This window comes from Brugia malayi (genome assembly GCF_000002995.4).
Source record: "Brugia malayi strain FR3 genome assembly, contig: Bm_v4_Chr4_scaffold_001, whole genome shotgun sequence".
NCBI lineage: Eukaryota > Metazoa > Nematoda > Chromadorea > Rhabditida > Onchocercidae > Brugia > Brugia malayi.
Genome location: NW_025062478.1, coordinates 5,872,441 through 5,887,978, shown reverse-complemented (window position 1 = coordinate 5,887,978; position 15,538 = coordinate 5,872,441). Strand labels below are relative to the sequence as shown.

The window sequence follows — 15,538 nt, the reverse complement described above, 5'->3', positions numbered from 1 at the left end:
TGTATGTTAAATTAATTATTCTGATTTCATTTGAAATGAAAGCATCTGAAATGATAGCCTATCATCGATCCCTTTTTATCAGCAGAAAAAAGCTTGTCATCGTATGCTGGAAATGTTTATGTTTTAAAAGGATACCAAAACGTCAAAAACATTTCTCTTTATTCATTATCATGCAACTTCAACTAATAACGATTTTTTCATTCTGATGTAACTGCTATCTATTCAATATATTCTGGAATTTAATGTTTTAAAATTAAATTTTGCGCGTTCTTCTTTAAAACCAAGTGATACAGAAATTTAAGTCAAAATTTCACGACATTTTGGAAGCACAAAATGTGGCAGATGAAATAACTGTCACATTAAAAGGAGCTACTTTATTAAAAAAAAATCGATAATTACGAAATTATATTTAGTTGTATGCAACCCTCCAATGATATGAAAGACTTAAAAATAGGATGAAGCGTTTTTTATCTCATTGTCACTTTTGTTTACTCAGATGACGGATGCACATGACACAGACGAATTACACAATCATTTACGATCACTTGTTTTTGATCAGGTTACGATTGATTATCGATCAAATCAAAATGCATTGATTAAGTCAAGTATTGTCGGCTTATATAATATGCGAATGTTTATATGCTGCTTAGCTAATTTAGAGCCATCCTCTCTGATGTTAACTGAGGGTAAAATAACTATAATAATCAGCGTGACTGTGAATTTTGAACATAAAGTGCCATTTCATTTATGTTGCAATTCATAGATTAAAAAACTCAAAATTATAAATATAAAAGTAAAATTTTGGAAATTTTGCATACCTAATTAAAGTTTCAGAAACATATGACAGGTCGAGGATTACGACTTTTACGTGAACAAACGGGTTTGGACGAGTTCAGTTTGGCAATTTTCATTTGTGTCATCACATCCGTATATTTAATGATAGGAGAAGATGCTCAAATGTTGGCAAATGCTATCCTTACGGTGACGCCAATCTTACTTACTTACGTTTTTCCAGCCGAAAAACCGCCTACACCGCAACTTCTTATATACTGGTACAATCAATTAATTATCTGTTGTTCAATGTTTCGTCTTACAAGATCGAAGTTTTGAAAGTTCTTGAGAAAGACTGAAGAAATGCCATACATAGCTCTCAGTACTGATCGTCCTCTTCATGTATTCCCTATTCGCCAATATTTTAAATATAATTGATTAATCAAATCAGATTAAATCCTTATCATCATGCATTAGTCGAGATTTGATTATATTAAACAATAAGTTATGTAACAGTCTGTTACTGTAAAAATTTTTAAATGAATATTAAAACAATTTCCTTCTCATCAATTAAAAGTCCAACTTATTTTTTAGTTGTCTAACGTGATGAAAAAGTTTGCAGGAGTGCATTTGGCCTATTAACCTTATTAGATTCTAATTTTGAATCAGAAAGTGGTTACTACTTTATCAAAGTAGTTCTGCTTGCACTTCTTTTTTTGCATCCATTCGATGGCGCTGATCGAATTCTTTGGCACATTCGACTAGCTCATAGCGATGAAGTTAAAGATGAGGTTTGACATTTGACACTTACTTTAAAAAATTGCTTTCAACCTCACATTTTATTCTACAATTTTTTTTTTCTAAAACTCTGTTTTCAGTTATATTTTATTTAGTGCTTAATTGGGATTATTTGACATCACATTTGGAACATTTTTATTGCTTATTCGGCAATGTTTAGGCAAGAATACTTCCATAATTCCCAGTTACTCTGAGATATGATTTTTTCCCCACTCGATTGTTTGCTTTTTCCTTATATTTCTACGTGCGAAAAGACTGCATACATAAAATTAAAGAAAAAACAAATTGAAATGTTACTAAATTTTCAAAAAACCAAAATTTACAGCGAGGTATAATTCCATTTACCAAAGAAGAATTATCGGAAATGTTGCACAGAAGTAAGGATAGACGATCATTACCACCCGGAACACCCGAAGTAACTTTTATAAAACTTGTGTTAGAGGACCATAACATAAAAAATTTAATTATAAGGAATCGCTTCATTTCAATGCTGAATCGTTTCATTTCAGTTATAAATGCATTGTATTTCTATCACAAAAGATCCTTATGATAGATATTTGATGTTAAAAGTAGAGCATAGGTCGATTTAAGCATTTAAATACAAACAAGCTGAAACATGTCATAATCTACTAAAAGAGACAAGTAACCTATGATTTTTCAACTAATAAATCAGTCAGCTGTTTGGCTAAATTATTAAAAAATTTCTGTTTATAATGTTTTTACAACTGTCCGAAAATTATAACTATGCATAATAATCTGTTGTTAGGTCTAAACTTATATGCCTTTTCAGACGATGAAATTAAACAGTGCATCATCTTATGCGCTACGGAGTGATTACTCTTCATCGTATGATAGCGGTATTATAATTATGTGTTCTCTTTTTTTTGAATTTGATCAGTATTCTTTGAAAACATAATTATTACTACAGAGAAAATTCTATACATTGCAAGCATAGATTCTATGTTTCTTGCAATAACTATGGATTCAGAAAAATAGAAATAAAAGCCAAAGGTAAGAAATTGAAACTCAACTCGGGAGCTAATTTTTTCAGTTCCAGAAGACAAGAATCCAATGTTATTTAACACCGAGTTCAGAATCCAAGATCAAGAGGGCACAAGTGCGGAGGGTTTAAGCATAAATTACAGCCCACATGATTTAGCATTTGAACCATCAAAATATTTGGTTGGCTTAAATCAATTTCAGTAAATAATTTCCTATCATTTTTAATTTCAGTTCGGAAACCAATTATCAAGAAACAACTGGGAAATGCTTTAAACGATTTTAAGCTTTATAAATCAAAAAAAGTGATATCCTCCTTAACGCCATAAATCATTTTCAGATTTTTAATGCTCCTTATGATTTCGATAATTTAACATATCTTATACGTATACGTAATACGTCAACGAAACATATTGCATATGCTATTAAAAGCAATGCTATACCCCGCGTTTTTGCAACGCCACCATGCGGAATTTTACCACCGAAACAAAAATGCGATATTGCAGTTACCGTTAAGGTGATGACATCAATATAACACGATTTTAGTCAAAACTTCAAGCATACAATGAAACAGTTAATCAATAAATCTATTCCGTGATATTATATCTCTATTTAAATGCTAGCTGATAACAATATTTCCAAAATAAGAAATGTTTATGGATTCACGATTTCTATTTTTTACAGAAGATGGATAAATTTGTCGAACAATTAGTTCAAAATGACCGACTCGCATTTGACTATGTATTTTGTTCACCTGAAACAAAGCAATTTAAATTCAAATTATTACAGGTTTATTTTACGTTTATTTTACTTGTGAGATATCATAATGACTTTTGAGTTTGTTGAAGGAAGGTGATATTCTGAAATGGAACTTGCACCAAAAAGATTTGAATATTCCTTAAAATTTCGCCGTGTTACAAATAATTTAGTGCTATTTATTTCAGAGTGAGATGCGACGAAGGAAGAACATTTACATAAAATATAACCCATAACTGCCAAAAAACTAAAAAATTAAAACAAACATTAAACATTGTTCTATAAAGCAAACTTTCCAATTATAACAATTAGAAACATGTATTCCGATATAAGCTGCTTCATCAATTGTTCATTTTGAATCAAAATTTCATTAGCACCGCAATTTCGAGAATTAACCACATCCAAAAACTCGATGAGAGAAACTTAAATTTAAACAACCAATAAGAAATTAAAACTATTACATTTTACAACAGCTATTACAAACTTCTTCCAAGGTCCTCATATAAGAAAATACATTAGGAAATTGTTAGCAGTAATCAAGTACAACTTCTAGGAACTTTTAAACCGTATCCGGGAGCAACTTTTAGATTCTTTCTCGTTGGAGTGACTTAAATCAATACTGACTTCATTTTGTAGGAAATTTATAGACTGAAAAACAATTACAAAGAAACAATTGTGTTATTGTACAACCAAACCTATTTACACTCGCAATATTTCTAGCATGTTTTTATAACAAATTGATATCCAGTCTGGAAAGGCAGTCGACCAGTGCACCTGATTAATCTGAAATTTTTTGACTTTTTAAACATCTAAAAAAAATGCTTTAAAAAATACAATAAAAACATATACAATAATTCGAGTATGATCTGTGGAAAATCTTTTTTTAAAAAGTATTTTTTACAAAGAAAATATTTTCATTCTTCCTTATTACGGTTGAGGAAAATATGGCTTGCAGACTATGTTCTTTTGGGAGGTTTTCATGAATGATATATAGAATGTCTAGAAAGCTATTAAATAATGCACGCGCTACTTTCTTGTTATCCCCCATATGTATTGTCAATTTGATTTTATGAACCACGTGTTTTACCTCGCCGTTAGCTTGATAAGCCAAAATAGGATCGTCAACAGGTCGAGGCATCGTATGAATATCCCAAATTAATGCCTGACTGTCACCACCTAAATGAAAGTTAACGGAAAAAGCAAATAAGTTACAAACATAAGAATGAATGAATAAGTTTCAGTTAAGATAGGGATTTCAAATTCAAACTTTAAATTCCTAACAGAATTGGTAATATAACTTACCTGCTGTACAAATATGACATGAAGAATGCGGTGCCCAGGCCATGCCATTTACGCGTCCCCGATGATTATCCAATTTTGCGACAGGTGTGCAAGGAATACGTACATCAAGAATTATCACCTCAAAAGAAGCTAACTTAACTAAATATATAATCGCTTAACTTAATACATTTTTCCATGCTACAGTTGTTTGTTCTTTACTGCTTTGATGTCATTGAAAAATATTCCCCCTCCTCCTTCCTCCTGTCCCCAATGCATTTGTGCATGTGAGAACAAATTAATTAAATACACTGTGAATAGAATTAAAAAGATGAAATTAAAAAAAATTAAATAAAAAATATTATTAACTATATAATTATAACAAAATTGCTTACAAAAAATGTATATCAGAAAGGAATAAAACAAACTTCTGTAGAATCTTGAACAAATGTAGCTATATAATTGCAATCTTGCTTATTACATTCCAAGCGTAACAAAGGAGCATGTGATGGTTCCTCAAACATAATTGTTGAGTGCTCAAGATGGCGCAAATCAAACATTCTTAGGCTTCCATCGGCTCCTGAAAAACTAATAATATTGAATGCAGGTAACTGATTTATCTTCATTTAATGTTCGGTGCATACATGTTAACACTGGGAACCTGTAGCCGAAGAGGTGTTTAACTGTACATATCCCACCAGAAATTTGCTACTCCCTTATCCTACTACAAAAACTGCGGGCAGCGAAGAAATTGCAAGCATCAAAATATCTAAACGAAAGAAAAAACATGCCAACACTAGCAAATATTTCGCGACCGCTCGCCATTCTTGTAAAAGCAATATCAAATACTTCCTTATCATGAGCGATCAGCTGTGTCTTTACGGTACCTTCCGTTGATCGTGCAACACTGATTGCCTGACCGGTCTAAAAGGCAGCAACTCACAACTCCCACTATCTTCGTATTCTATGCTTCATTATTTTTAATCAGAGCTGGAGTTCAAGTTCAAACTCGTAAAAAAACAAAGCCGTATTTCAAGTTTAAATTCGTAGAAATCAACCTCGACTTGCCAAATGGTGCACGTCGTATCGATACTTGAAGTACCAATCAAGCCAACATCTACGTCATTCCAATCAAATGACGTCAATGGAGCACAGTATTCACTGCTGCGATTCTGAAATGAAATGGCAAACATTTATTTTAATTTCTGAACAAACAACGAAAAGTTTATTTTCATCTTTAAATGTTAATCGACTAACTCATTTTTTAAAACCTAAAATTCATTTATGATTTCAGTAAGTTCCTGATGCGTATTTAAAAACTTTTTCATATATCCGGAATATGAAGGACATCTGGTAAAGATTTCATGGTTCCTCTTAAAGCAAAAGACAAAAATTAAGATCATTTTTCTATCTGATAAATTTCTTTATAGGAATTCTGTTGTGCTTTACAACTTCCTATTTCATCCAAATACCACAAAAAATCAATAATAATCCATATCTTGAACTGGTTGTCAATAACAACAAGATTAGAAAATGCAAGTGTTTAAACAAACGCACGTTATTAAGAAAAACTTCAATCTGTGCTCCATCAGCACCACCTACGCGCCATAGACGTAAATAATCTCCTGTTGTAGCAATCAAGTCTGGATATATACCTTTCTAGAAATTACATACATATACTTTTTTTTTCTAGGTTAAATCGCATTCTATTAAAACTGAAAAAAAATCACTGAAATCAGGTGTGCATCACTAATTCCTAATTATCACTATTTAAATTGACAGTAAATCCTTCCTGGCACATATAAAAAAAGCCGAAAAAACGAATTCTATCCTTTACTGAAATGCTTAAAAACAAACCTGGTCTGGAATCCACATGACCTTTGTAGCTGGATATGGATGGTCGAAGCTGCCATAGTCGACAAATTCACCAATGTCTTCATCAAGCTTCACTATTGAAATCTATAACTGATCAATCTCCAAAGCTCCATTTATTTTTTGATATCCCTAATGAGAGGAAGAGATTAATGTACCGGGAGATAGTAAGAAAGAAGATCAACATAAGCAATATCTCTGCGGTTGATTTTGTTACAATTACGCCGTAAACTAAAGTAGGTTACTGATTCCATTTAACGTTATATTGTAACTGAACCTATCTCTTGTCTTCAATATCGTGATGTTGCATAAAAATGTGCTTTCAACCAACTTCATTTATTTTGATTTTATCATGTCAAAATATATTGCAACACCGCAATATTGATATAAACAAACGACCAAGATGCTTAGACCAACCGGTTTAATACAATGTATGTAGCCCTCATACTTAGAAACCTCTTTGTACTCGGAATTCGACTCTATTACTGAACCAAAATACCCAAGCCTAAATCAGTGAATATAGAAACAAATATTCTTGATAGATAAAAGTTAAAAAACCTTATTATTGTATTCCTCGATGAAGCTAGCTAATGCCAAGCGAAACTTCTTTGCTGGATCAGGATGCTGAGACCAACCAGTAGAGTACAGTGTATGCGGTGCCTCGTATTTGTAAACCTCCTTATATTTGGAATTCGAATTTGATACTCCATCTACAAGTGGTAAATGTGACAACAAAAATACTACTACGGCCTACGCAAACATTTTAGTTATCATAGAATATTAAAAGTTGTGCAGTTATTAATAAATGCACATACATATTTACCTTAACAGTAGTGTTAACGTAAATGATGTCAACGGTAAATTATAAAATATCACCAAATACGCCAGGTTGGAAGTTAGGAAGCCAGCTTACTAGATTGACTGGATCCCACTTGAGTAATCTCATTGCCCATAAGTTGTTGCATAACGTGAGATAAATGTTGTGTTATTGCCATCAACTTAACACCCAAACCCCAACAATCCCTATTTACTGCTATCCTGCAATACAAGGAACAGCATAAGAAATTTAAAATTCGGAAATGACAGAACTGAAACAGCGAATTTTAAATAAGATTACTGCAAATATTTCACATTCACGGGGACAAATTTAAAACCCTGAAGTGTTATGCGTTCAGAAACATTAATGGATATGTCATAATGAAGGCAAACAAATTATGATTTTTGCTACTAATCTTGCAGTATATGCTAAAAAAGAAATGATGACTTTATCTATTCTCCCGCATCGTATAGCAATTATAAATATACTGTGATTTAAATAATATGTAAAAGATTTATATTTAGCATATCAGAATAACATGTCTAAAGTATAACTTTATCAATTATTGAAAATTGTATATAAAGCAAAATTTCAACGATAATAACTTTAATATTGCCTTCATTCACCAGTATTAAAGATATTGTAAAGGTAACTGAAACAGCAATTACAATGATCCGATAACAGCTAAAAATTAAAAAAATACAAACAAACAAATCTGAAACATACGAATAATTATCAAGAAATACAAAATTACTTGTCACTTTAGCAAAAACATCCTTTTTTCTAATAGATATTCTCCTAAGACTTAAAAAATGGAGAACCCATTAAAAGCAAACGAAGAAAAAGGCACCCGGTAAGGATAAATTCCAGAAATGAAACTGAGTAAGAATGTTACAGACTCGATCATCACGTGGTTAAAATATCTGTGAGAAAAAAATACTAATATTTTACAGAAAGCCTATCACAGTGATCACGAAAACTTAAGTAACTTAAAAATTAATGTATATTTCATAATCAAGGTTTCAAACTCGGAGAATTTCCAAACATTTTCCAAAACAAATACAAATCCAGTCTATCTGAGAAGCTGACCAATGCACTTGATTTACCTGAAAAAAGCGTTTTAGATGCTCAAGGAACTCCCCATATGATGCTGGCTATTGCCACAAAATCCAGAAGGCTATTGTTACGAAATTACATATTAATCAAGAATAGAGCACCGCTAATTTCGCAAATTATCTGAAATAAATTAATGGGGCCATCGAAACATAGTACTTCCCAAACGAATTCATATTATGGTAATGACACCAAATTTACAAGTCAGTATCACTTATGGATAACAAGCTCTTATCCTTGTTAGAAACTCAACTAGTTAAAAGACTAAAAGTAAAATAAAACAGTGGCAATAAAAATAAGAAGTATCAGAGTGCAGTAAAAGAAGTTAAATTCAATGAGTGCTTTAATATTTATTCATACAATCAAAGCTACCTCTCCTTCAGCTTGATAGGCTAATATTGGATCTTCAACTGGTCTCGGCATTGGTGAAATATCCCAAATCAAAGCTTGACGATCATCTCCTAAGTTAAGCAAAGAAAAAAATCTCTTCATAAATTCGAAGTTAGGATATTAGAGATAGTCAGGTTCAAAACATTCGAAAATTATTCAATCGAGAAATAACAGCGAAACTATCCATATTTCAAGAATATTAACTCAGAGCAAGGTTTAAACATCACCAAATATGAGAATAATGAAGTTTGCATTTGAAAGTTCCAAAAATCACAAATAATGTTTCGATATTACAGTAATTGGAATTAATCCATTTAAAGTCTGGAAATTACCGGCTGTGCATATGTGACATGAAGAATGTGGAGCCCAAGCAATACCGTTTACGCAAGCGCGATGATTATGAAGTCGAGCAAGGGGATTACAAGGCACTCTTATATCCACTATTACTATCTATAAAATATTGTATAACAAACGTCAATCTAAAATATTTTGACACATTCCATAATTGCTAATTTTGGTAAGTTTTAAACGAATAATTAAGCTGGTAGTTTGCAACCCTTGACTTAACTCGAAATTCTTTTTCATAAATTAAAAGCTATAAAATCGGACCCAACATACTTAATAACATCAGTCACCACCTTTCACACAATGATGAAGTGTCAGGAATTCATTCCAGCTAACTTTCTTCAATCGCAAAAAGAAGTCAAATAAATCAGAACAAATTGATCACTGCACCTCGGCAGAATCTTGCGCAAAAGTAGCCAAGTAATGACTCTCTTGTTTGTTCCATGCTAGTCTCATTAATGGTGAACGTAGAGGATCTTCATAAACTATCGTAGAGTGTTGCAAATTTCGTAAATCAAATAATCGAGCACTTCCATCCGCACCTGTTGTAATCTTTTATATAACATTTTTCTCGACCATTAATGTTTAGTTTGGAATTTTTTTTTATAAGTTAAATTTTCCAAATATTTAATTCCCATGACATACATGAATCTAATTTGTTACAGGAATAGTTTCTCTACTATATGCTCTGCACTATTGTAGATACAGACCAGCAATTAGTAGCAATACAACGAAATATGAAATGAATCTTTCACCTTAGAAGATATGATTTTTTTAGTGACAAGGATGAAATTATTTCTGGACAGCATTTAAAAGCACAGTTATGACTTTAACATACCGACAGTAGCGAAATTATCACGCCCACGATTTATTCTCGAAAACTTTATATCATGCACTGGTTTATCGTGAGCTATCAACTGCGTCTTGACACTGCCATTAGTTTTTTTAGTCTGAGCAAGTGCCTGTCCCGTCTGAAAATACCATATTCTACAGAAGGCTTAGGATAAATAAATGATACATTTCTCCATAAACAGAATATATTAACTTTTTCTGCAAAGAAAATCTTGTCTTTCAAAATAGTCATATCAATCTGACCTTCACCAAAATTATCATACGTATAGCCTTAAGGGATCCCATACAAGCGTTAGTTCCAAACATGGAAGTTATGTTAGGATTTTTAATGTGCTCACTTCAAGTTGCCATATGGTGCAACTCATATCAATTGACGAAGTACCAATCAAAGTTGGATCAATATCATTCCAATCGAAATTCGTTAACGGTCCCGAATAATTTGATGCTTGCTTCTGTAATTTCAACGAAAATAGTTTCAAATATTCTGCATTCAGTCACAAATGATTATCATTATACATGCAGTGATATAAGTTCGCTGAAAAAAGATGACAAACATTAATAAAGACTACTCCATACTTAGTTATCGATAAGTAATTCTACGGATGTTAGCATTGGCAAATTATTAGCAAAATCAATTGGATAGAAACACTATCATAGCATACATTATTTAGAATGCATTCCATCATTACAGAATTTGGCTCTACTCGATAAATTTTCAAGCATTCTGCACTGGTTGCCAAAAGATCGGGATAGGAATCCATCTGCAAAAGCATAATATGTAACAATGAGAATTGAAAGTCCTACTTCAATAAGCAGATAGCTTATAAAATCTGCAAGGACATTAAGTTCAAACTAATACAAACCATATCTGGGATCCACTGAATACAGTTAGGAGGAAATGTATGCTCAAATGAAAGCCTTTCCACAAGCTCACCTTGTTGCTCATCCAATTGTATGACTGATACCTATAAATAAATCAGAAATGAAAGTAGCGCAAAATCAAAGCAACAAAAACATCCACATTTATACTAAATTTATAAAGTGAAGAGCAAAAAACAAAACGAATCTATCGAAATAACATAAATTATATGTTATTTACAGAATTAAATTTTTACACAACGAACAATGTGGAACAATTTTATAGCTCAACTTCTAGACTTCTTTTTATAAACAGACACAAGTTCACATTCTGCAAATAGAAAGTATTAGTCCAGTTCCAAAACTAAATATAAGAACGGGAAGCTAAAGGCAGAATCACTGCTCAGGAATTTTTTTTTCAGAAACTGCACTATCTATTACGTTAAACAGGTAAGTTATTCATTTCTGCTGCTACTTTCACCACCTTATACCATCGCAATGTTATCTGCTCAGTTTTTCCTTCGTTTTCCTCATAATTATTATTACAAGTGTATCATAATGAGAATTTTGAAATTTTACTCCGAACATTTTCAATATAAAACAAAGTCTGGAAAGTTGATTCCTTATCTATCTTCTTTACCTCCAAATTTCATCGTTTTTTGGCTCATCTTTGTTCATAATATGATTTAAAGTTAATCCTACTTCTACCACATTGTTTATTTTTATTATGCCTTAATCATGAAGCTTTTCCTAAAACCTTAAGCTTTTAATTTTGTGCATACTTCATTGCTATTGTTATTGCAGAAAATTCCATGCTACAAATAATAAATCAAACAAACCCTATTATTATGAGGTTTATCCTCCACAACACTACCAACCGCAATGCGCCATCGACCCTCTGAATCAGTTTTACTAGACCAACCGGCTGCAAAAAGTGGTCGACTTGAGGTAAAACGATAAATCTGGCGACGCTTCGGTGGAGCAGGAGGAGCTGGAGCTGCAATTGTTGGTGTTGGAGGGGGAGCACTTTCGATACTGCTTGGTCCTGACGGCCGAGATATATTAGTATTTGTTGGTACTGCTGGAAAACGAACAGTGAGATACTTTATGTTATCATATAATAGACATGAAAATTACTTATCTCTTTCCAATCCTTATATTGACTTGAAAGTTACTTTTACCAATAGTGGATTTTATTGATGATACATGCATCTTCAGAATTGTTCAAAAAGTTGTGCATGTGTAGCTAATTCTTTTTTATAAACGACAAGTATAAAAAGATGAGTCTAATAATAGATATGTTCATGATGAGCTAACATGTAGTAGTTGTACTAGCAATTTGATGATTCGTCGTTATTTGTTGCTGCAACATTTGTTGTGTACCAGTAGTAGTGGATGAAAGTGATGAAGAATTCCCTGATGGCGTTGCAACCATTTGTCCAAAACCGTAAAACATGAACACCAACGGTTGTCTACTGAAATTATGCTTCCACAATCAGTCATACATATTGAATAAAAAAATCTACAAATTTTAATTACATACTGTTCACAATATATTTAAAAAAAATCTACAAATTTTAATTACATACTGTTCCATTTCTTTCCATAAGTACAAAAAAGCAAAAAATTCTTCCAGTAGGGGATTTATGAAAGTGTAATTTTTCTCAATTTATTTCTAATTAACATGTTCAGTCTTAATCATCTATTTCATCAACTATAATTGTTTCTATCTTCTTGATTAACAGCTAAAACAATTGAAATCTCAATAATATGACCCTTGACCCAGACAACATGCCTCACCACTTCAGCTCTACCCAAAAATGACACAAATGAAACACCTGACTAATGGAAAGATGTCAAGTGCCATTATTCAAACGCGGCCCGCGACTGGTCGCAACAAAATGCGGTCTTAGTTCTCATCAGTGTGTAGGTTATTGTGACTAGGAGTTCTGGTCAGTTGCATCAAAGCGGCAGGTGGTCAGAGGACTGACTCTCGAAATTGTTAGCAAGTTTAGAGACTTCATCGGGAATTAGTGTACTTGTCCCGGCAAATATCCTCTCGACCTATGCAAAGTTTATTTAAAGCAACTGACAAACTGTGAGCGACAGAAATCACGGAATGTTACCTTTGCACTGCTAATTATTTATTTCACTTTTGCTAATTATTTGCTTCGCACTTTGCAACATTTCGAGTGAAAAGACTCAGATAGGGGCGATTTATCAACACCGTCCTGTCGGACTACGCTGAACTATAAGGTCATCATTGTCTGTTCCAGTTGCGGAGTTGAACCCGATGCTTACTGCTGGCAGTGCACGAGTACCCCACCACACCACGCCATAATAGCCGTCTGCGTAGTCATTGTTTAGGGTATCGGGGAAATTGAAATAAGTCTTGTGATTAGAAAAAAGTATGCAAAAACATTTAAGTGTATCAATAAGTATTAACTATAAAAGATTTGAGAAATCATTCATATTAAGATTTCTGGCAAAAGATATACAGTATCATTTGGACTGGCCAGGCCTAGATCAAGAATGGAAATTGATTGAACTATCAACATCTAAACCTTTCATTCACTTTCTCATCTACTATTTCAAAACCTTATACAATTTTCTTTTTGAAAGTTTTGAAAATTTTCTCAACCGCAAAATTTTGGCGCAATTATTTTCTTTTTAAGAGAAGGTGAGGAATGATATCAAAAATCCTCAAATAATATCCTATAAATCTGGATGCAATGAGATTAAAATCAACTGCTCGAAGGCTCTTAACAAGTTTTTGTATGCCAGTATTGGTTGCTCTGATTTATTGGTTGTCCGAGACTGAATGGATTGAGAAAGGTTTCATTGTCTATTTACTTATTTTTCTATTAGTAAAAAATTTTGAATTATTCAATTACATCAAACAGGTAATCAGTGTAAACATTAAACTTTGATGATTTTATTTCTTTCAGATTTGAATAGCCACACTGAACTTTTAATCTAGTCAACTGCCCGAATGATAGGGCAGTTTTAATGGTATTAATCTTTCGTTTGTTTTTATTGTGACATTTTTTTTTTTTTTTTCATTTATTAGTTTTGGCAGTTTCACATATTTCTTATGGTACAGTCATCATAAAACATACTTTTTACAAAAAAAGAAAAATTATTTCCTCCTACGTGAAATAATAGATTCCCAGCTGAATAAATTAATGTTTTGGATTTTAACAACTATGAGGAACATTGGAAACCATCGAAACTTTAATGAATAAAATTTTTTCAAAATCCAATTTGCATAATTTCAATTATTATAATTATCATTAGGGATTCCTTGATTGAGGTAGTATGCATTCCGGTTTTGACTACAGCAGTTATGCAGATGCAAGGACGACGAAGAGATCCCCTTCAAGAAGCTGAGAATACCGATTGCCAGATGAATTTGTTCAATCTGTTCCTTGAGCTAACACTGAATTAAACTAAAAAACTAGACTGTCATGAAAAGCAAAAAGTGAATCTATTTCTTATAATGTGATATCTAATCAGTTGTAGTAAGGAACACAGGAAAATTTTATTGCTAAACAAACAATGCAAAAAAAAAAAAAAAAAAAAAAAAGCAGGTAAGAAAAATAAAGAAAAAAAAAGCGGCCCAATGAGAACGGATATAAATAAATAAATATGCAAGTAAGGAAACATGTCTATTTGCTTACGGTTATGGCACTTAATACCTTAATTATTGCTCAGGTATGAATTAGTATTACATAAATGACAAACTATTATTAACAAGCTGAAGTTATTTAATGTTATTTTAGTGGCAATATGTTTATCATTGACATGTTTACTATTAATAATTCTGACTGGTATCAGTTTATTGATTGCGTTTTGCATATTGCCACTGTAATCTTCAGAAAGTGACGATATTTAATGTCTTGGAGAAGTACGATGATGAGGTGACGGGTGACACCGACAATATTCAATGGCAACAATTTTCTCCATAGCGTTGCTATACAGGACTATATCCACTTCATTTATTATATAGTAATAAATCTTTTAATTTGTTAAGTTTTTTTGAATCAAAAAAAAAAAAATTCGTTTTTTTTAAGTTTGAATGAGTTGAGAATAAGAAAAAATTGGATGGCGGAAGTTTTTCTGAGAGGTCAAATATTGCCGACGGTGTGATGTCTTTTATTTTTTTAACTTATGAATAAGTTTTATGAACAAATTCTTTTTTCCTGTCTTCATATTCTATGAATCTGTTACACTTCTTAATCAGAAGTGATGGTAGTATTTACGCTGACGTTTGATTACTTAAAGGACGTATGAGATGTCGTAATTTCTAGTGCTTGCAATAAAATATGTCCTCAAAAAATGTTCATAATTCGCCTACTAACTTCATCCAGTTTATTTTAACACTGTATTGCCGATATTAATATAAGATCTATTTGACTGATATTTGTATTTCACACCGGTCTTTTATCAATTTTTTTCTGCATTTATTAAAGAATAGAGAATTGATATCATATTTTTATGCATTGCATAAATTTTCAAATTATCACATTTTTATCTTTAATGGTCTGTATTTTTCGTTTTGGTAGTTTATGAATGAAATCAAACATTTGCTATCCAATCTACTTGATATGATAACATTTGTCATTATTAATCGTTAGGCTCTTTTTTTCAAACCAATTATTTGATTTACGAAAACACAATGCTTGAATT

The 15,538-nt window shown here is 32.0% G+C and overlaps 5 protein-coding genes and 1 non-coding gene across 6 annotated transcripts; 2 read left to right on the top strand and 4 right to left on the bottom strand.

The window, feature by feature from the left end:
- Window positions 1-496: 496 nt before the first annotated feature.
- Bm2639 (Uncharacterized protein) lies at window positions 497-3,560 on the top strand (the record flags this gene model as incomplete). The annotated part of the gene is made up of 9 exons (XM_001901884.2): window positions 497-559; window positions 835-1,052; window positions 1,394-1,562; window positions 1,895-1,984; window positions 2,360-2,426; window positions 2,621-2,751; window positions 2,909-3,085; window positions 3,253-3,357; window positions 3,513-3,560. 9 exons carry the CDS (start codon window positions 497-499, stop codon window positions 3,558-3,560), a joined length of 1,068 nt encoding a protein of 355 aa, XP_001901919.1.
- Window positions 3,188-3,599, bottom strand: Bm13471 (Uncharacterized protein; the record flags this gene model as incomplete). Its single annotated transcript, XM_043081790.1, has 2 exons — window positions 3,188-3,322; window positions 3,591-3,599. 2 exons carry the CDS (start codon window positions 3,597-3,599, stop codon window positions 3,188-3,190), a joined length of 144 nt encoding a protein of 47 aa, XP_042937724.1.
- Window positions 3,600-4,023: 424 nt separating this feature from the next.
- On the bottom strand, window positions 4,024-7,469 carry Bma-swan-2 (Uncharacterized protein; the record flags this gene model as incomplete). The annotated part of the gene is made up of 10 exons (XM_043081789.1): window positions 4,024-4,107; window positions 4,412-4,500; window positions 4,627-4,744; window positions 5,031-5,182; window positions 5,400-5,526; window positions 5,661-5,774; window positions 6,160-6,261; window positions 6,460-6,561; window positions 7,033-7,184; window positions 7,388-7,469. 10 exons carry the CDS (start codon window positions 7,467-7,469, stop codon window positions 4,024-4,026), a joined length of 1,122 nt encoding a protein of 373 aa, XP_042937723.1.
- Window positions 7,470-8,313: 844 nt separating this feature from the next.
- On the bottom strand, window positions 8,314-12,305 carry Bma-swan-1 (Uncharacterized protein; the record flags this gene model as incomplete). The annotated part of the gene is made up of 10 exons (XM_001901886.2): window positions 8,314-8,397; window positions 8,777-8,865; window positions 9,127-9,244; window positions 9,530-9,681; window positions 9,978-10,110; window positions 10,330-10,443; window positions 10,654-10,752; window positions 10,855-10,956; window positions 11,689-11,930; window positions 12,167-12,305. 10 exons carry the CDS (start codon window positions 12,303-12,305, stop codon window positions 8,314-8,316), a joined length of 1,272 nt encoding a protein of 423 aa, XP_001901921.2.
- A 741-nt stretch (window positions 12,306-13,046) lies between these two features.
- Window positions 13,047-13,118, bottom strand: Bm15500. The gene has a single exon (XR_006227896.1). It is a non-coding gene; the product is annotated as a small nucleolar RNA Bm15500 (small nucleolar RNA).
- A 463-nt stretch (window positions 13,119-13,581) lies between these two features.
- Bm13109 (Uncharacterized protein) lies at window positions 13,582-13,829 on the top strand (the record flags this gene model as incomplete). The annotated part of the gene is made up of 2 exons (XM_043081788.1): window positions 13,582-13,684; window positions 13,798-13,829. The coding sequence occupies 2 exons, from the start codon at window positions 13,582-13,584 to the stop codon at window positions 13,827-13,829; spliced, it is 135 nt and encodes a 44-aa protein (XP_042937722.1).
- Between the last annotated feature and the right edge of the window lie 1,709 nt (window positions 13,830-15,538).